The 22,539-nt window shown below is 42.7% G+C and overlaps 1 protein-coding gene across 4 annotated transcripts in view; it reads left to right on the top strand.

Moving 5' to 3' along the window:
• LOC135706765 (trithorax group protein osa-like) overlaps positions 1 to 19,740 on the top strand; it is a 53,813-nt gene extending 34,073 nt beyond the window's left edge. The window contains exons 2-7 of one of the 4 annotated variants that reach the window (XM_065228417.1): positions 1,741 to 2,605; positions 2,671 to 3,330; positions 18,077 to 18,286; positions 18,383 to 18,448; positions 18,515 to 18,813; positions 18,884 to 19,740. In XM_065228417.1, the coding sequence (XP_065084489.1) occupies positions 1,932 to 2,605; positions 2,671 to 3,330; positions 18,077 to 18,286; positions 18,383 to 18,448; positions 18,515 to 18,813; positions 18,884 to 19,275 (2,301 nt within the window). In that variant the 5' untranslated portion in view covers positions 1,741 to 1,931 and the 3' untranslated portion in view covers positions 19,276 to 19,740. The remainder of the gene's footprint in view (positions 1 to 1,740; positions 2,606 to 2,670; positions 3,331 to 18,076; positions 18,287 to 18,382; positions 18,449 to 18,514; positions 18,814 to 18,883) is intronic. The other 3 variants (XM_065228419.1, XM_065228420.1, XM_065228421.1) reach the window with 3 other exon arrangements.
• Positions 19,741 to 22,539: the final 2,799 nt, after the last annotated feature.

The following is a 22,539-nucleotide window of genomic DNA, read 5'->3' on the forward strand; positions in this document are numbered from 1 at the left end:
ATGCTGCTAACAGAATTGTGAAGGTAACCACACCAGAGATAACAGAGCCAGTCTGAATCGCTGTCCGCAATCGGAACCGGCTGCAGTTTCAGGGAGCTTAATATGCGATTCAGGCATGACCAAGGATAAAAAAAATATGAAGGAACAACAGGCAGATATCGAGATTCTGGACCGACATTTGGATAATCCATGGATTGGGGGAGGGGGGCTTATTAGGTGTCAGTCAGACGAATTTAGTACCTAACCACGACTGTTGACACTGGGAAACTACTGTAGGTCTAATGCTGATACTACTACCGCCGGTGGGCATTATAGGTCGAGTCCTTCCTATATATATATATATATATATATATATATGGAAAAATGAAAGTAATATTGCAAAGCAACGTGGTGAAAGCTAATGGAGTTAGTTGTTTTGTTTTATCGACAAATGGACATAGGACCTATTCAAAAAATAATCGAGAAATGATTATTTTTAGCAAAAAAGGGCCGGCTTGTGTGTCAAATTTTCTTCAGTGCACGAACTCTTGTATCTCCAGGATTCAAGCCAAACGTCATTTTTCGCGAGACTGAAGCCTAACATTCTATTCAAATAAAACAAACGAAGTGGCTTCAATCTAAGACTCTGAAGATAGTTACAAAGATACGCTTACTTCACCGTTTTCCAGAGTATTATAAATCATTTCAAGGCTAGATCATATTTTATTTATGTGTAAATCAATTCACTAAATCATTCACTTTGCTACTTTCGCGATTCAAATCCACTTCACAACATGCACCCATGAATAAATGTATAACAATGCGATTACATACCGAGCCATGTACAGACACAGGAAACACGCCAAATCCACCTTTTTCCCAAAACAGGAAAAAACACGACATGTCCTCACCAATGTTTCCACCGCCTTTCCGATGCACCAATATGAAGCCATCCTCAGAACAGAGCACACGACTCCACGCCACCTTCCCGTGAGATTTAAACGGCATTCCGGATTCTCCACTCTCGTCTACTTTATCGTCCGTATAATCAATAAAAATTATGAATGTCACAAGTGCTCTTTACTGTCATCGTCACTATTTTTCCTTCAAAGCACACGTATAAGGTAGCAGCCAGGCAGCCAGGCAGGCAGTCAGTCAAAAGGGGTTCTTTCTTCGCCGAAGCAGTCCTGAACAAGGGGGAAAGAATAAAGAATTGTCATCTCCGGTTGTCGCGTGCGGGAAGCAGGGCGGGGGGTGGCTGGCTGGCAGCAGAAGGCAGAACGATAAATCATATCCTTCATGTCTTTGGCAATTCCTTTAGGACACACTCGTTCGCTGCTGCTGTTGATGCTGCTTGCTGCTCTTCACGGCAGGACGACGGAGGAACACGATTTTATTTCCGTTGCAGAGATAAATATGATGGTTTGCTATTATCTCTCCTAGTGCGGTCCCGCCGACGGCGCATTCCGAATCGCACCGAGTGTTCCAGCATGTATGAGGAGAAATGCGAAAGGGGTGCAAGGCCTCTAGTTGCTCATTATCTTTTTACGGCTACGAGATGGTTCTTTGAAAGAAGGGTGGTGTGGCCCGATTTTTAATGTAAGCGAATTTGCCGTTGAATGGGTTTGTGTTTTGCGGAAAGGGGAAACAGGGCGACCGCAGGCGGTCAATAATTAAAGCCGAATGAAGAAGTTTTAAAGATCTACCTTGCTTGGTGTGGATGGTTACTGATTGGATATCTATCTCTTTTTTTCCTTTCAGATTTGAATCCGGAAAATTTACCAATCGGATCCCAACAATTCAACGATAAGTGTTAGAAGAAACCCTACAATATACTACAAGTGCAATATCTATACGATCTCTACCGAATATCACCAATTATACTCTAAGCAGTGTTACTACGTTAGTGTATATTTCTAAGTGTTACCCCGATTAGTGCAAGTTAAGTCAAAATGATCGATAACAGTTACTCGTACGTTACGCGGGATAACCTGCGATATACGGATCTCAACGATGGGCGTTCGTACGCTCAGATGAGCACCCTGTCGTCACCGCCATCGATGGGTAACCGACTCGGTGAATACGACACCTCGGCGTCACACCTGACGAACCATCGACCTTACGAACCGGCTCCGCAGACAGCTTTCGAACGATACGACACTAGCTATCCACCGCAGCGAAGCAATCTCTATTCCTCGTACGGATACTCACAGTCCATCCTCGATGAAGAACAGAAATACATTTCGGCAGAGCCTCCAGCACCTCCGGAAATTCAACCCAGTCAACACCACTTGGGCTTATCCACTGGTCCAACGGATCGGCACCATCCCATGATGAAAGTCGAAATGGATGAAAGTGCCGGTCCGATCTACCCCAGACCCATGTACCACTACGATCCCACATGTGGTACCATGCCTCCGGGATTCTCGGCAATCAACTTGAGCGTGAAGGAAGTGAGCCCTCCCATTCCCTACAAAAACAGTGGTACTCCTTCCCCTAATCCAGGCAGTCGGAAACCGGACGATCAGCGAACGAATAAGATCTCTTCGACAAGTCCCGAACCTGGTGCCAGCCCACAGCAACGCAGCAGTCCACAAGCTACCCTAGATCTCAGTTCAAACAATAGGTAAGTCCATCTTCTCGAACTCCCCCTCTCCCACCTATACTAAATCGAACTCCTCTCCTATCTAGCGGTGGAACGAGTCCTCATTTTGCAAGAAACTCCACCACCGGAACAACGAACGTAAGCAACCCCACCACGAACCCAGCCACTGTGAACAACAACAATACCAATCCCAATAACAACAACAACAACAACAACAACAATAATCCAGTGTATACGAACGAGGTCCCGGAGTCGCGCAGTACTACGGACGTCAACCAGACCGAATTTAGCGGCAGCAGCGATCGTCCGCTGGGGATTGGCTTCGCTCGGCCACAGCCCCCGTCGGCTTCGTACAGCCGCGAGTCCACTCCGGACAGTGGGGGTTCGTACTATGCGGACACCTACCGCGACACCAGTGGCGAGTGCAACGTTCCCCCATCGTCGTCGGCGACGGCAACCGATCGTGGCCAGAGCTTCTTCACGAGCGAAAACCTTTCTCCGTACTCGGCTGGATACAGTCCGCACACTAGCTACGGGATGGTGGTTCAGCCGGACTATACCAACGGCTATCCGGGCTATGCGCCGAATGCGTACCAGTACAGTGGACCGTATGCCAGTTCGCTGGGATCGGGAGTTTACCCACCGACCGTTCCCTCCGGATATCCGCCGAGTTCAAGTTCCAGCTTCGTAACGCCACCCGCACTGGGGCAGCACATTTCGCCGCACGATAATCTGCTGAAGGCCGGGTGAGTGGATTTCTGCTGCTTTCGTAGCCATTTGTTTGCTTATGATTTGTTTTCTTGGGTTTGGCGGAAGAAGTATTCTAACGGGTTGATGCTCATGTATTTAAAGCCTCCTGAAATAAATTCTTGACCAGAGTGTTTCCGATCCGATGGATTTGATGCGGCATGGAGGCTGGAAAAACTTGCCCAGTTCTGCCGTAATTAGTATTAGAGCTGAAGACTGCCTTGGTTGGAAATCACTGGTTCGGCCTATGCTTAAATATCTTATCAATTTTCTCATGTGAATCATTTACTGCTTTTCAGTATGTAAAAATCAACTATTAGAATACATGAGGCATCACAGGACATGCACTTAAGAATGCTTAAATTATACAAAGTGCTAGGTTTTGAAATCCAAAATGTCCAGAACTTTTCAACAAAGGAATTCGTTCCCCAAAGGCAATCATTCTTTTGCATATATAAATAAATAAATGATCCATAAACAATTGATAAACGCTTCTTAAAAAAAAAAACACCCAAATGATCCATAAAACTACGGTGAAAATCCCTAAAAAAGTGAGAATGATGCATAAAAAATGTTACTATCGTCCAAATTTAACGTAAAATTTGACAAACACAATTGTTTAAAGAATGAGCATTGAAATTGTTCGAATTACCCATAAACATATCTCGAATGATCCAGCTAATTAAATTGATCCACAAAAATTGTTGGAATGATCTAAAAAAATTAAATTTACAATATTATGTTCGGTAAGCAAAATTGGTTGCTGCTAAGCCACCGAGCTGCTTTCATCACTACAAACCATTACGACTTTTAATCGCTAAAGCTTGGCAACATGAAGCATTTCAAATGGAATCGATTTTTCCCGGGTGCAAACCAAATTTTTCTGGTTTTATATAAACAGCAAAATTGTATAAAGCTTGGTTGATTTTAGCAATCTTTTTGGATTGTCAAATTATAAACCGTAAAACGGGGTAACATTGATAGTTTTTTAAAGTATATTCTAAAAATGTTTTACAGTAATTAATGTTGTTCAAATTTTATATTTTTAAAACAAGTACTGAAGATCTAAGAGTCAATTCGTTAGTAATATCACAGACAAACAGACGTAACTCTATGAAAAACTTGTTCTTGAAAACATAGTATCTCAAAACATATAACCTCAGTAACGACATCTCTCTGGCTTCCCGCGGAAAACAAGCTTGCTCGCTAACTCGTAAACAATATTGCATAAAAGTTCTATAGAATGTATAGAAACGTCAAAGTGATCCGATGCCAGCGCTGCGGCGAGTAGTTCGCGGAACTGATAATATTCAAATCAACCGTTAAATGCATGAACGAAGATACACAATGAAGAGTTACGTCTGTTTGTCTGTGGTAATATGTTGAACGAAAATTAAAGCATTTGCACCATTTTTTTAGTTTTGTGACCGAACTTCAGTATTTTGATTTGGGGTTACTTTGATAATGCTCGATGAATGTAGAAAAAAATGAGTGAAACTCAAACAATTTTGTTCTTTAAATATGAAACTTTGAATGAGTATATAATCAGAAAACGTCATAACCAATAAGAATACAACATTGAATTTGTGATGGCTGTATCGGAAATACATTTCATAAGTGATGGTTTGAGTGCTTTTTCAAAAAGGCTTTAAACACGAAAATGGTTTTTTAATATTTTTGTAAAATATGTAACACATACTATTTAAAAATTATATACGATATCAACGGAAATACCCTAAGCTACAATGTGAAACCAATGTTTCTTATTTGGAAAAAGCACAGCGAGTAAATTTATTCTTTATATTATATTATCAAAGTGACCCGCATTTTCAAAGATACCCCGTTTTACGGTACCATAATTTTGATATTTTTTTTAATTCCAATATTTTATATGTTTTTATAGTCGCAATGTTTCGAATTTTGAACACAAAATAACTAATGGGTTAATGGACTCGGTTAGACGTTAAACATTTTCCCGGTTATTTTTAACAACTTTATAATCATATTAGCATCAGCATGGAACCGTCATAACATGTGTACCAGCTAACCAACACCAAATATTTCAAAGAAACAAATAAAAAGTAAAACGAAATTGTGTTTAATAGAAAAGGTTCGGTTTTAATTCAACTATTTGTTTTATATTACTTATGCGTAAAGTCAACGATTTACATACTTGAAGATGCTAATTTCAAATAACAGACTAGAGTTGTAATTTTTATACGATAGACGAGGAGATGAAAGTATAGAGTTGATAGTTTTGTTACAGTACGGCAGTGTGAAATTGTTTACATAGAGAGTAGAATGCGAGCAAGGACAACTTTAATGAATGAAGGTGCAAATCGGTTTGATCATCTCTCTTTACCAAACTCCCCCGTTGGAGAGGGGTGGTGAGGGGGTATTCCCCCCGCCACCACTGGCAAAAAGAGATGATCACTGACACACTCAAGTACCGACGATGTGTTTGAAACAGTTCTATCGATTTTTACCGCTCTCGAGTTGTTATCTGAAGGAAGGCATCCAGTCTCAGGTTTGGAAATTGCAGCTATTGTTACCTTTACCACGGTATGTGCTCCTGTCATCGTCGACTTGACGATCTCAAGAGGACACGGGTAAGGTAGGTGCTGCTACTGGTTACACGTTAGAGTAGGAACTATCAACTCTATACTTTCATCTCCTCATCTATCTAATCTAATCTAACACCAACACAGCCAGTTCTTGAAAGCATCCTGGAAAATGATATATATACCTTCATCATTTTTCTTGTCTATTTGATATATGTTTCACATCGAAGATGCGTCACACATATCAAAACGGCCAGGCCTACTGTGCAGCATTTAAGGGACAAGATGATTCAGAAAACATCGGGCCTGTTAAAATCAAAGATTTAAACACGATGCTTCAGAATCCAATAATTGGATGAAACTTGGACATCTCGTACCGTACGTTCCGATTTTGGTAATTATATGATTGCTTGGTCGTTGGAAGCATCAAAGTTAGAAAGACTAAGTGATGCTCCACTTTCTTCTGACGGTTGGGACATGAGCACTAGCTCTTGTCCTAGTCTTTTATGACTATTGGCTATAGCGCCATTACTCGCATTCTGAAAAGAGAAGAGAGAAAGGAAAAGGAGAAGGACAAAGGGAAAAGCATTATGTGAAATCTATGAACATAAACAATATTTTGATTTGAACATGAATGAAATATATGAAATGAATAAAGAAATGCATAACGGCGGTGGTCACTACCCGAGTCTTGTCACTATTATCAAGTCATAAAAAATAAAAAGGACTAAAATGTGATCCTTTGATAACTGGAAATACTGATCTCCTTAGTTTGAAGTTGTCACGACTGCTGTCAGGGTTCGGTGGTAGATGTTATACCAGTAACGCATCACAAAAAGGTGATCTCCCAACGTTACTGGTTTTAAAAAGACAAAAATTTACAAAATGGAACGAACTCACCAAGTTTAGCCAATTGAACCGGAAGGCTGCTTGACATGTGTTGATGTAGAAGTCCAAATTGTAGACGAAGTTTGACGAAGATCAACATGAACTAGTCCGGTTTATGGTAGTTGCGCGGAATGTCTTCCGTCGTTTTGAGATAAACAAATTTTCGTGGCCAATAGTCAGGTTCAACGCTGCGACTCAACGAATGATGGAACTAATGATGGGACGAATGATGGAACGTCTCGTGGAGGTTCAACTTGGCTTCGGAACTGCTTATCAGCGGCAAATAATAGGAACTGAGGAACTAGAAATTGTCTCTTTGGCCTGGTTTTGGAAAAATCAGCAACCGATTATAGATTAATAAAAAAACTCCACGGAAAAAACAAACGTCAGGTTCGATCACACGTACAGCCTACTCGTTGATCGTTTGCTCATACTTTCATTCCCTTTCGTCTCCTCATCTATCGTATAAAAATTACCACTCTAGTCTGTTATTTGAAATTAGAATCTTCTACTATGTTCGGTTTTGTTTATTAAAAACGTGAGGAGAAATAGTACACTTTACTTCTTCGGCTCACTAAGATCTGCGTCCAAAGTAGCAGCTTCTTTCTCTGCGTCTACCAAAAATTTGACTCTCTTCATTTCTAGCATCTTGATTGCTCAGACAGCTTCCCTATTCCGGTTGGCTTCTTTATCTTTGGCGGAATCCTCAGCTCGCTTTCCATCCAAACATTCCTGGTAACGACTTCGTGCACATCTGCAATATTGAATGAGCTGCTTGTCAAACACCGTCAGCAGCAATCATCCCATCATGTACTATTCGTTGTGCTACCACACCATCTTCGGACTGGTTAACCACTAGGCACTCCTTGTTAACGGATAATCTTCCCTCCTGAGCTGCGTTTCCGTGGGATAGACTATGGATCATCTTGATAAACGATTGCAAATTATAAAGCTATTTTCCGGAATTACCATCAACCAAAAGCTGTCAACCCGTGTCTCCTGTCTGCTGTAACTTGAACAAGCTGCTTTGAAGAATGCCATTGCAGAAAGCTCCGAATCTTCATTCTTCACCATGTCCGCAACAATAGTACTTGCCAAATGATGATGATCGACCAAGTACTCCAAACAATTCTCAAGCCGCTTCCTTGCTACATCCGGAGAGTTTTCGATCACACTTGGGTTCAAACAAGAAACATGCCTTGTTAAGGTATACCCGTAACGTGGGTAGGTCACCTTTTCCTGGTACGTTACGCGATGTAAGACATACCACCGATTCCTAGTTCTAGCTACAGTCAGGAATCCTTATTGGCGGATTCCTTATTGTCGGGCTATCCGCGAATAAGGATACCCACAGCTTGGCTTGGCTATGGCGGATTATCTCATTTGTTTCAATATATAGAGCTATACTCCCAAGTAACAATTCATGCTGAACAGTAAGAACCGAAGCTGATTATTGGTTGATTTAAGGTGTACAAAGCTGATTAACAGCAGGCTGAATATTTAGTGGATTAGAAGTGCGTGAAGCTAATTATATCCCCATAATTCAACCTCAATTAGTTAGCTGATCTAAAGATTGAACAAGCCTTAGTTTAGCTTAACACAACTCCACAAATCAGTAATGCACTAAACATATTTTGATAGCCTGATTTGTTAAATGTAGTCAGTGTCACTCGTTGCATTTCCAGCATTGTAGTTCTTCTAAATACACTGCCTACCTTTCTAATCCCAAGCAGCGGCAGCAGTAGAGACAAGGTAGAGGAGCTTTTTAGGCATACTTCCAGGTAGAAGTGGGCTGTGACCACGTCGGAAGCATTAAAATTTGTATTTCTGTGTTTTGACTGCTATATTGCACTGAATTATCAGACAGAATTCCAAAAATATAACCCAATTATGGTACTAAAACTGCTTCCACATGACAATTGAAATAAATCGCACTCTTGTGTCCACATTGTGTTACCTACACTTGAAAATGAAAGGAATGTTTACAATTCTGCATTGCTGTTTAATAGCCTTCCGGTTGCTGTTATTCAACTTAAATTTGACGTGTTTCAAGCTAATGATCATACATTTTGCCACACATATGGTTAAGTGGTACAATAGGTATGATGGATGCCTGTAAATCAGCGACTGCCGGTTCGAATCCCGAAATTAAAAGGTGATTTTCAGACTTGTAGTAACAATATAAATATATAAATACAATTAGTTAGTCAGCACCTTGTTTCAGTCCCATAAAAATATATAAGATGTGAAGCGGTCTTCATTTTTTTTTTTCTAAATAAAACTAAATAAAGAAGGCTGAACAAGGGTTGGAAAAGACTGTTATTTAATGCCTTGAAAAGATAATAATTTAAATAACTGTTAAGCTTTTGGCTGATTAAAATCACCAGATTTAGATGTTCAAAAGCTGAACAAAGGCTAACGTGGTCTATGTACAACAATTATTCAAAAAAGGCTGAATTAAAATCGATTGAATAACACTTGTTAAGCATCAAATTGTTACCTGGGCTGTCTTCAAAAAAGTTGTTTTACTGGGATAGACCGACAAGCCTGTGTCATTGGATTCATGTTTAATTGGGAACTAAGCCGCTAGAGGCGCTTCATTTTTATGTTACTTATGACGGGCACTAAATATATGGATCTTAGGTAGAAACATAGAATATTTCGTGAATCTGACCATATAGAAAGTTACTATCTTCAGCAAAGTTGTTCCAGTGACCAAGTCCGTTCGGATGGTGGCCATATTAGTTCAGAACTCTCTCACTATGCAGCGCGCTAGTGTGCACATGAGCTTCCATATAAGCTGCATCTAAAAATCCTGGTCATATAGAAGGTTACTGTCTTCAGCAAAATTGTTCAGGTGATCATGTCCTTTTGTATGACGTTCATATTAGCGCTAATGTGAATGTGAACTTCCTATCTAAACTGTATCTCGAGAACCTGGCCATGTAGTAAGTTGCTGTCTACATGTTGTAGTTGTTCAGGTGACCAAGTCCTTTTGGATGGTGGTCATTTCATTTAAGAACTCTCTCACTTCGTGGCGCTAGTGTGCGGAAAAGGGATGACGTGTAGAGGCTGGAAATCGATGCCAGACGTCATTTTGGAATCCAAGATGGCAGCCATCGATTCAAGAAAAACTGTCAAATACCCTACAATATGGGTATTTCCGGAAAGAGGACGTCGTGTAGAAGCCGGAAATCGATTCAAGTCGCCAATTTTGGAATCAAAAGTGGCATGCATCGGTTCAAAAGAAACTGTCAAATTATTATCCACGGTGTAGCTATAAATGATGACTGCTGTTAAGCAGGCTTGCTTCCACTCACTTGCTATAAAAACATGATTTTCTGAATTTTGAAATCATTAGATGTTATAATCATATTTTGTACTTGTTATATACAAGAAGAGGTTGAAAGGCAAGTGTTTGACACATGAAACCTGTCAAATTTGCTTTCAGATAGTCACAATCAGCGATTTTACGACTCGCGAGCGCTCACTCTGAGTGAACACTCATGAATCATAAGATCGCTGATTGTAACACCGTAACCTTACTTTCGTAAAGGAAATTTTTATCTAGGAAACGTTGTGAACCACCTTAGCTACTTTAAGAAAAAGTAGAATGCCATGCCCCTCGAACATGAATGCGTGTTGAGAACGTAATCGTCGTTACGCAAATCTTAGAAATAACAACCAGAGATGTTTGTGCTATTACAATTGATGTTACCATTGGAGATCTTAATAGGCAATACGTTTACTGTTTCAGGGTTTAACGTTTATATCAGGTTCTTGATGCGGAAGTTCCCAAGAGCTCGTGGCATTCAGTGGATGCAAAATATCATGACACTCACGTGACACTCGTCTTCGCATCAACCGACTATCGCTGACAGAACGTGGTGTTGTTGAGTACTTGGCACTGATGAAGTCTGCAATTAGTAGACGAAATACGCGTATCTGTCAAAAGATAAGCAATTATTGCTCTTCTTTCATTGCATGTGTGCGGTGCACAACGTAAAAATCTCCGGAATGGAACTCCCTTCGGGGAATAATCAAAAATTGCCACTGGATAACAACCAACAGGCCAGAGATTGTTGGATTCTCTAGTTGGTGCTCCAGCAGCGGGTATTTGATTACAGTTAAGCAATAGGTGATCCGTGTGCAGTCAAAACGGTATCCACATTAGACTACCACGGGAGGGATCTAATTGTGGACCGAATCGAAGGAATCAACACTAATTGCTTCCTTGGGTGCTGCTCCGATGAGCAACGGGACGGGTGGACTGTTCGGCAACAGGTTCAGCAACAGCAGCGATCAGATGCTTCAGTTCCGCAGTGGATAGGATCGGAATGATGCTCCCTTTAGTGGAGAAATGAAAAATTCGGCTTCTCTGTGTAACAATGTTTATTTTCTTGACTTTTATCGTAAGACGACTAAAATACCAAAATTCGGAGACCGAGGTGGTATGAATTTCCAGACGATTTCTCGAGCGCTACAGAATTCATCAATCCTTCCTTTGACCTGATCATCCCGGAACATTAAATAAAGATCGTGAAGATCCGACCTTGCTCCAGCAAAGTTTGTGCCGTGGTCAGAGTGAATTTCCTCTACCAGACCACGACGGCTAATAAATCGGAGGAGAGCTGCTACAAAAGCCGCGGACGAGAGATCAGAAACTAATTCTAAGTGAATGGCCTTGGTAGCGAGACACACAAAAATACAAATGTAGGCCTTTACTCGCACGGACTTCCGAAGACCAACCTTTATGAATACCGGCCCGGCAAAGTCCACACCGGTGCGAGAAAATGGAGCGGAAGGAACGACACGAGCTTCGGGCAAACGACCCATCATGGGCTGTAAACAACGAGGGCGAGATCGAAAACAGGTAACACATTTTCTCAATACCTTACGAATGGTTGATTTGGCGTTAATCAACCAGAACCTCTGTCGCAGAAGTGACATCAATCCGGAGGGTCCAAGATGAAGATTTTCCAAATGCATATCACGAATAAGCTGTTCACAAACAGGGCTCTTATTCGGAAGCAATAATTGGTGTCGAGCATCATAAGGCAGGCGAGAATTCTCTAATCTACCACCTACTCTCAACAGGCCATCCACCAACACTGGATCTAGCGTTGCTAGATGACGACTAGGCTTTCCACACGAAATCAGATTAATTTCATCCGACCATTCCAGACGTTGAACCAATCCAATAATAACAGTCATCGATTTACGTAATTCGGGTACGGTCAAATTTTTATTACACAAACGGTCCGCTCGGCTGCATCTGCAGTTGTTCACAAAACGTAAGACATACCCAACAACCCTCTGCAATTTTCGGAATGAACCGAAAGCTTCAAGAAAAGGAACGTCTTGCTGAACAACCGGAACAGAGGCAGCAGTTATAACCGAAATAACATCTGGTAATTCTGATTCTGGTAACGAATCAGGAACGGCGACTTCATACTGGTGTAATTTCAAAAAGGACGGTCCACTCCACCACAAACTATTAATCGCTAGAACCTGTGGAAACTGTCCTCTGGACACAACATCGGCTGGGTTGTCTTCAGAACGGATGTATGACCAGTAACATCCGTCGGTGTTTGAATTGATTTCCGTCACGCGATTGCGGACAAACACTTCGAGCTGACTGGCAGACTTCTTCAACCAAGCAAGCACAATACGACTGTCGGACCACAAGCAGATACGCTGAATGTCAATCTTCAAAGACGAGACGCACTTGGGGACCAGTCTGGACAACAATAAGGCGGCACATAATTCCATTTTGGGAATTGTCAAAGGTTTCAGGGGAGCAATCCTTGATTTACTGCAGAGCAGCGAAACCTTGACCTCGTTAGCAGAAACCACTCTCAGATAAACGACTGCTCCGTAAGCACGATTGGAAGCGTCAGCGAACCCATGTATTTCGACGCGTCTGACATCTACCAATCCAACGTAGCGGGGAATTTTGATCATATCAATGTACTTCAACGAATCTCTAAATGTAAGCCAAGATTGCAAAACATCACCTTCCAACGAGTCGTCCCAACCCAAACCATCCTTCCATAAACACTGCATAATCTCCTTTGCCAAAACGATTACTGGAGCAATTAGCCCCAATGGATCAAATATCCTAGCAATCTCAGAGAGGACGATACGTTTGGTTGTGATGGGCGGAGACTGAAACTTCAGTTCACAATGATAACGAAAAATATCCTCATCTGGATCCCATAATAGACCCAGGGTTTTGATGACCTTGTTGAAATCTGAATCCACTAACTCCATGAATTTCTCACGATCTTCATCAGGAACTGTGTCGAGAATGGCTGGATCACTCGCACACCACTTGTGGACTGGGAAACCTCCAGAGTTCAACAAATTTGTCAACTCCACACGAAGAGCAATGGCCTGCTCAATGGTGTCAGCTCCTGATACCACGTCATCCATATAAACATCCTCTTCTAAAACCTTGGAAGCTGTTGGAAAATGGTGGGATTCATCACGGGCTAACTGCAACAATGTTCGGGTGGCCAAGAATGGAGCACTGGCTGTCCCATATGTAACGGTTGTCAACTCTAGTATCTGAAGTGGGTCATCAGGGTTTTCCCTCCAATAAATTCTCTGAAGGGGAGAATGATCCTCATTAACCTTGATTCTTCTAAACATTTTTGAAACATCAACCTTTAATGCAAAACGATGTTTGCGGAACCGCAGATTTAGTGAAAAAATGTCAGGCTGAACCGTCGGACCAATCATCAAAACATCATTGAGAGATGGACCAGTTGTTCGAGCCGAGGCATCGAAGACAACTCTTAAACGGGTGGTGGAACTACTTGGTTTCAAAACCGCATGGTGAGGTAAATAGTGAACCAACTTCCCAGGGACGTCATCTACCTCGGAAACTTCCTTACAATGGGACAACGACTTATACTCGTTGATGAAATCAACGTAAGCACCCTTCAAATCGGCATTCTTACTGAATCGATGCTCCAGAATGTGGAAACGCTTTAGGGCCAACGATCGGTTATTACCTAACTCACTTACGGATTCCTTCAACGGAAGGTGGACAGTGTAAGTACCATCAGGGTTTCGAACGGAAGTGGAACTGAAAAGCTGCTCACAATCTTGCTCCTCCTTAGACACAGCATCACTAGACTCAATCGACTCAATCGACCAAAACCTTTCCATGCATTCTGTGAGGGGCCGCAAACTAGCCGTGTAGCAATGCTGAGTCTCATCTGCACCCTCAGCACCACCAGCAACAACCCAACCCAATCGGGTTTCCCTTAGGATCGGTAACTGATTTCCCAACATCAACTGCCCGGGTAACATCAAGTGGAAGAACAGTTTAACACCAATCAGCAAATCGACTTCTCCGGGTGTATGGAAGGTAGGATCGGCAAGGGATAAACCTGAAGGAATTTTCCATGATCGGGTATCTAGTTTTCGACCAGGGAGAGGACCAGTAACCACATCGGTGACCAAACATTCTATTTGGGCCTGAAATTCCATGCAACGAGAACGGATCGAAAGTGTCACCCTTTTGTCCAGCACCGATTTTTTACCGGTAGCTCCGAAAATTTCCACATGTGTAGGTTTCTGTTCAATTTCCAAATATTCAACAAACGAACGGGACACCAAATGTGGTTGGGAACCACAGTCGAGGAATGCACGGCAAGGGTGGGGATTTCCATTACTGTCTAGGACATCAATTATGGCCGTAAGCAAAAGCGTGCCATCCGATCGAGGAACCTTATGAACCGGATTGGACAATGACGATACACTTTCAACCAGAGCAGGAACTTGGGAATTAACGACAACTTTGGTGGATTCTGGGTTGGACCTTGGAACGAGGCTTGGATCAGGTTTTGAAACTTTGGGCTCATGAAGTAACGTATTGTGTCTGCTTTGACACTCCTGGCAGGATTTACTCGAAGGGCATTTAGATGCAAGGTGGCCCTTTCTCAAACAGTTAAAACAGAGATTAAGCTCTCTTACCTTGACTCTGCGTAGGGGTACCGTCAGAGATATAAACTTATCACACTTAAAGTTGGGATGGCTCGCACTGCAGATCTCACATTTCGCATCACTATTAGCTACGGGTGTAGCCATAGCGAACGATTTCATCGTAGGGGGCTTCGGGATAGACTTCTGACTGCATTCCTTGGCTGACGACGACCTTGGGTGACTGGCTTCACAACGCTCCAACAACGAACATCGCTCCTTCAAAAACGTCACGGTGTCTTCGTAATTCGGAATCTGCTTATGGGGAATGGTGGCCTCCCACTGCTTCCGCGTCTCGGGATCGAATGCATCGGATAGGACGACGACAACAAAACGCTCGGAAACGCCTTCCAAATTCTGCTCCAACAGCCTTAAACCTTCAACGTGGCGGGTTAATTCGTTTATGAGCTCCCTCATCTGCTTGGAGCACTCCTTGCTCATACGTTTCAAGCTCAGCAAGCCATGGATATGCGAATCTACTGCCTTTCGTTCGACCTCGTAAACGTCAAGCAGCAGCTCCCAAGCATGGATGAAATTGCCTTCACTGAGCGTTTTTGGGTCGATGATCTTGGCGGCAGATCCACCCGCAAGTGCCCTCTCAAGATGGTGTAGCTTGACTGCATTGGAGTCCCTGGATCTGGCCATGATATCCGAAAACACCTGCTGGAACCTTGGCCAATTCTCCGGCTTCCCATCAAACGAAGGGATAGGAACCGGAAGCGGTTGCTGCTGTACAACAATTTGCTGTTGCTGGAAACCTGGCGCAGGCATGGGCACTACTGTGGGAGGAGTGGGTTGCGGTATAACGGACTGGATCAGGGCTTCCACCATCGTAGCGGTTTCGATGTGATGAGTCTCAAACTGAATGTACGTATCATCGTTCTGATCTAGCTTTTCCGGCGGCAGCAATGCAATGATTTGGTGATGGAAACTGAGGTACTCTTGGAAGTGGGCCTCCAGATTCTTGGCATACACCTTTAGCTGGGCGAGGGTAAATTGAACAACGCCAGCTTCCGAAGTCTCTTCAATGGCTTTCCGTATCCTGGTCACCTTGGCTTTCGCTTGGCCATGAAGATGTACGAGCGTCTTCACATCGGCCATCTTAGCAGCACCTTTTTGGGGGGTGTGGAGCAGCGACATAGATGCGTGGAACTTGCGACTGTTTCTTCAGCCCAATAGGGCACACTCACTACACTACTGTTCTTTCTTCGTCCCAACTGGGCACACACACGACTGTACTGTCTTTTCTTCGTCTCAACTGGGCACACACACGACTGTACTGTCTTTTCTAAAACTCGTTCGGACGTGCTTCAATATTTTCACTTCACTCGCGCGAACTGTACTTTCGGAACGCGAACGATGGTGATGGATGGTTTCTCCACTAGAGCTACTAAATTATCCAACTGCAACTGCAAAGCACCGATGCTGAATCCGGCTCGAAGGACCAAACAATGTGCGGTGCACAACGTAAAAATCTCCGGAATGGAACTCCCTTCGGGGAATAATCAAAAATTGCCACTGGATAACAACCAACAGGCCAGAGATTGTTGGATTCTCTAGTTGGTGCTCCAGCAGCGGGTATTTGATTACAGTTAAGCAATAGGTGATCCGTGTGCAGTCAAAACGGTATCCACATTAGACTACCACGGGAGGGATCTAATTGTGGACCGAATCGAAGGAATCAACACTAATTGCTTCCTTGGGTGCTGCTCCGATGAGCAACGGGACGGGTGGACTGTTCGGCAACAGGTTCAGCAACAGCAGCGATCAGATGCTTCAGTTCCGCAGTGGATAGGATCGGAATGATGCTCCCTTTAGTGGAGAAATGAAAAATTCGGCTTCTCTGTGTAACAATGTTTATTTTCTTGACTTTTATCGTAAGACGACTAAAATACTAATAAAAAAACTGCGCCCTTTGACGTTCACTTACATACTAACACTTTCTCTGTCGTGCGTGAGGGTTATACAGAATAGGCTCCGCCTATTTACATGGGAATGTCGAAAGAGGCACAAACAAAAATATGGATTGGACACTGACAACGGGAAAGACGAGGGGTTCTAGATGGGCAAAAAGATTCAACTTTTCGTTTGGAATGTAAGGGAAGATAGGGACAAAATGGACATATTAACGCAAATTCAAACGTTCGGAACCGAACAGCATGTGATGCAAAAACACCAATCCAAATTCACTTTAATTTATTGAAGATAATCAAAGGTCAAAAATTGTCCAATGTACAGTTTGAAATGATGGGTGCATGATTGTTATTTCGGTCATTTGGACTACCTAACATGATAGGTACTAAATTTCTAAAGGCGGGACAATATAAAGTTAAGTACTCTGCTCTGAAATCTGTGAATGGGAATCTAGTATCATGTAGAAAAAAGCGTCCACTCATTGATTATGACATTGAAAAAAATCATTCAATGTAACATGTCGGATGTAAAAATTGACTAGTCAAAACGTCCTATGTGGTTTTTCTATATTGTAGCATGAAATTCAAAGTAAAACTGTGATTTTAGCGTTGCTACTGAATTTTCAACGTTATTATTCACTGACTACATTAAAAATAGTATTGCAAAATGTATTGTTTCTAAACAGTTAAAATAACAATCTGTCGAACTTCAACTTTGATTTTCTCAAAATGACGGATATGTTACATTGGTCTATTTGAAAAGTGACGCGAGAGTTGTCCGAACGATTCTCAGTTGAGTGTGACCATTGTCGGCACTGAGTCGGCAGTCTATTTTTCCTGGGCAACCATTCCGTATGAACTGCGCGTTATCTAGGCAACTTGAAATCAGCCGTATTTTGTAGTACGTATAAACCAATCTGGCATAACACGTTTCCTCAGTCGTAAACATTTAATCAGATTGAAGCTGAAAGACTAAGGAATCGTGTAAATAGCTTCAGCGATGCGTTTTTGGTCAGAAAATACTGCAACATATCGTTTAAATGTTGGTTGCCTAAAACAGTCGATGGGTGCCGAAGCCATCATTTACCCTACCTAATGAATGCCAATATCAGACTAAAGAGAAAATTTATAAGATAGATGCGAAGATGAAAGTATAGAATTGATAATTCCGTTAGAACACCGCAGACCTTGAAAAAATGCTGTTTTACTGCGTAGCTACTCAGAATTTGCTTCCCTAAAATTCTTCTTAAGAATTTTCTTCTGGAAGCTTCTTTAGAACTTTCTACCTCCGAAAACCCAAACTCCGTACATTGATTAAAAAATATGTATGATTTACTTTTCAAACCGTCAAAAAGCTAAATTCCACCAAAATAATAACAAAATTAAACAAGCCTTCCATTCTGCAGTCTTACCGGATACCAACGCCTGGAACGACCGCAGTTCCCATCGCAATCGCAAGAACTGAAATGTCCAACCCCCGGATGCGACGGATCCGGTCATGCCACCGGCAACTACAGCTCCCACCGGAGTCTCTCCGGGTGCCCCCGGGCGTCGAAACCGAAGAGCAAACCCCGCGACGGCCAGGAATCCGAACCTCTAAGGTAAAACCTTGCCACTTTGCCAGGAAGATTCCTATCCATTCATTTGTGCCGTATTTTCTTTCCCTTTCTCTGTCTTTTCGATTCCTCTCCACCAAGCAGATGCCCTATTCCGGGTTGCGATGGATCCGGTCACTCCACGGGCAAGTTCCTGTCACACCGAAGGTAGTCATCAAAAGCTAAACCAGTTACCCTCAAAACCTTACCAATGTCTGTCGGTTTCTTCAACAGTGCGTCCGGCTGTCCGATAGCGTTGCGCAACAAGATGCATATCCTGGAGAGTGGCGGTACCATCGAGCAAGCGAAGGCAGCGATGGCCCAAGCCGCAGCCGGTAAGTTCGAACCGTTCCAGTGTCAGACACCGGGTTGCGATGGAAACGGGCATATCGATGGTACCTTCAGTACCCATCGCACGACGGCCAGTTGCCCGACGGCTCAAGCTGCCGCCGGCCAGCAGGCGAACAAGAAGCCACGCTACAGCGACGAGGTCCTCATGAACTCGACCTCGGCGGCAGCCAAATCATTCAACGGTAAGCTGATCGAAGATTGACCCATTGTGTAGGTGTGTCCTAAAGATCTGGATCTCTATTGCTTCGACAGACCTGGCAACGAACTATAATCCGACAAAGAATGGCCTGCTTGGCACTAGCGGAGGATCGGCCATCGCAACGGGACCGTCTCTTGGGGGTGTCCTCGGCAGTGGCACCACTTCGGATGACCATCGCGCGAAGAACAGTCACCCGTCGGATCCGGGATCGGTTCCGGTTGCCGTAGGAGGAACTCCGGCACAGTCCCAGTCGCAAACCAATGTTGGATCCGGCGGCAACGAAGACATTCTCACTTTGGACGAGGAGATTTGCGAGCTTAAGCGAGAGAATGCCCGCGTCGAGCTGCAGATGCTGCGACTCAAATCGAACATCAACGCGATGGAATCGCAGCTGAACAACAACGAGCCGAAGCTCCTCGAGATCGGGACTCGGGGGATCACATGAAATTTCCTGACCTGTTAGAGCTTTTTAGTTTCCGCATGAGTGGGATTTACGGATGTGTGGGATTCCGTGAGTGAGTGATGTGAACGAACCGGAAAACAAAAACTAGCACTGTATACTAACGGAGTGATAACCGAAAACGAACGATTGACGAGTATTTAGTGAAAGGACAAAGGAAAGTTCGGTGGACGAAGTTATAACGATTAAATCTAAAACCAAAACAAAAACACACACACACACAGAAACAATGAAAAGAAGTGAACCTAGTCGAAATGTGCTATACGACTCATTTTAATTATTAATATTTGAAGATGAAACAGGCAGAACGATGGCGAAGAAGAAGAAGAAGAAGAAACCACAAATTACCGAAGAATAATGGGGATGGTACTATTTTAAAAACGAAACTCGTACATTCAAAAATAGCAAGCTGTAAGGAGAGCGTGAAGAGTTAACTCACACTGAAAGAAAAAAAAAGAAGCAGACACATTAGCAAAATTGTAAAAAGTCATTATTGTATGTAACCCAGTTATGAATTTTAATAATGATAATAAAAATTACATATTTGTGATACTAATATTTCCGAGTTGTATCGACTACTTCTGTGTGCAAAGAAAATCTCCTTGGGTGCTGGAGTGGTAGTCTGAACAAGTGTGGACTTATTGCAGTGATGACTTAGGTGAGTAATTGATTGTAAGCATGGCATCGTATTCGGATATTTAGATTAAGATACTCTAGGATTGTTTTAGAACAGCATTTCTGCGTCACAAGAGTTGTGGCAACTCAGAGTAGAACAAAAATGCGAATTTATGTTCTGAAATCATGGTGCGATAATTAGTAATTCAAGGGTGTCCCACAAAAAATTGCATCACGCAAAAAACGCTGTAGAAAATTACCTAGTAAGATTTTGGCATGTTTATTTCATTCAACTTCAATACCATAACCGCATGCTCGCACCTTACGCTTCACTCCACTCATTAGGTTCTGTACAACATCTGGCTGTAGCTTCTTCTGTACTGAGACCCATTTTTCTGCATGTATTTTGTATTAGTATTTTTCGATGGGCCTTAGTTTCGGTACGTTGGGGGGTAAATGTCCTTGGATACGAAAGTGACCCCGTTGGCTTCGTACCACTCCAGAACACCATTTGAACAGTCAGTGGAATGAAGCTAGATCCGGCAAAAAGATCGTAGAGCCCTCGTGCTGCTTTCAACAGAGGAAGCAGACGCTTCTGTAGACACTCCTTGAAGTAGATATCCCCGTTTACAGTCCCGGTAGTCGCGAAAGGCGCACTCCGTTTGCCACATGAGCAGATCACTTGCCAAATCATGTATTTCTTGGCAAACTTTGAAAGTTTCTGCTGCCTTACTTCCTCCGGAACATCAAACTTGTGCTGGGCGGTGAAGAACAATAACCCCGGAAGCTGCCGAAAGTCCACCTTGACGTAAGTCTCATCATCCATGATGAGACAATGAGGCTTTGTTAGCATCTGGATGTACTGCTTACGGGCCCGTAAAGGCTTTCACGACACGCTTGTGATCCTGATCACTAATAGAACATCCAATCGGACCGCATTTATCCTTCCGTTCGATGCTCAGAGTTTCGTAGTAACGTTTAATCACACGACTCACCGTTGACTGCACGATTCCGAGTTGTTTTCCGATGTCCCGATGAGAGAGTTGAGGGTTCAATTCGTGACGTTGCTTTTCGGGTGACGCCATTTTTTCCGACTTTCGAAAAACTGACAGCGATAAAAATACAGTGTAAACAATACACTCTAAACAACTTCTACCCAAATTTTCAAGAGAAAATACCCAATGGGTAACAAATCTTTATGTTGCAGAACTATGAAAGACAAACGGCTTTCAACTTAAACTTATTTTAGTTATCTTAAATTCCGTTTATAGTCACCTGTGCTCAGTTAAAAATCTATAGAATAGCAAACGTTGCAAATGAATAAATGGAATGTCAATTGGGTTGTTTCATGGAAGCATATTAAACACCCAATAGAATACTCCATACATAAAACATGGCCCACTTAGCAATCGAACAACATCATTTAGGTCTATTTCGGATTTGAATTAACGGATTTGAAAACGGTTTTCACTCAAGTGCATAATATCCTTATATTTTAAGAAAAACATACGAAACGAATTATTCGTCTCAGTTTGAAAGGACTTCTCGAACTTTTCTCTTAATTCGACCCATCAAGCGGCGCACAACGGTCTCGTCCACTGTGTTGACAATTTAATTTAACCCCTCCCCCCATTTTTCATCAGAACTGCCGTTTTGATGACTTTACCTTTTACCTTCATAATTGCCCAGTAATTTTCAATGGGCGTGAACTGGGGATAATTGGGCGGATTGGGGTTTTTTGGAACAGACTGGACTCCGTTGTCATTGTACCATTGTTGTACTTCCCGGCTGTAGTGACAACTCGTAAGATCCGGCCAAAATGTCACCAGACTATCATATTACTATATGAAAGGTAGAATCCGTTTCTGGAGACATTCGGTTTTGTAAACCTCCTAGTTCATCATTTTCTCAGTGACGAAAACCTTTGTCTTCTAGCCGCAGCTGCAAATTCCCTGCCAGATCATACATTTGTGTGTGAATTTATCCGCCAAAACAAATTAAAATTTTCCAGGGACTTCGCCTTGTAAAATGTTAGTCCTGAAAGCTGTCCGAAGTCGACCTTTACAAAGACTTCATCATCCATAAGCTTGCACCCACTGGACTTGATCAGCAGGTTGTCATACAGCTTTCGAGCACGGGATCTAGCTACGGTATACTTGAGTGATTGATTTGGTTGTTAATTTTCTAAAATCGTTTGTCACTCAGCGAATGAGTAACCTACGCTTTTATAAATTTCTCCTCCATACCAATGAGTAAAAGTGACTCACTATTTGAATAAGATTAGTGCTTAGTCTTTTTTATATTAAAGTCACTTTAACGCTCTTGGGTCATTCGTGACTTGTTTGGGGTGAGATTTGAACTCGTGACTTTGGCGTAAGAGGTATGAATGCTAACCCCTACGCCGAGGTCGCCCCCGTTTGTGTTTAGTGAATGTAGACTGATTAAGCAAGCCTTTTGAATCAAATAACACTAACGCTCCATGGTGAGCAGTGCGCAAAATAGTCAGGTTCATTAAGTCATTTTGATATGAATATGAACTGCCATCTGCCTCATCATTCACTGCCTCGTGAGAGTCTGAATGATTCAGAGTTAAACGAGTCACTGACAGCCGAGCACTCAGTCAGTAGCTCAGTC

The sequence above is a fragment of the Ochlerotatus camptorhynchus genome, unplaced genomic scaffold, assembly GCF_037179485.1.
Source record: "Ochlerotatus camptorhynchus isolate MF236.1 unplaced genomic scaffold, CSIRO-AGI_Acam_v1.1 ptg000290l, whole genome shotgun sequence".
In the NCBI taxonomy this organism is placed as follows: Eukaryota; Metazoa; Arthropoda; class Insecta; order Diptera; family Culicidae; genus Ochlerotatus; species Ochlerotatus camptorhynchus.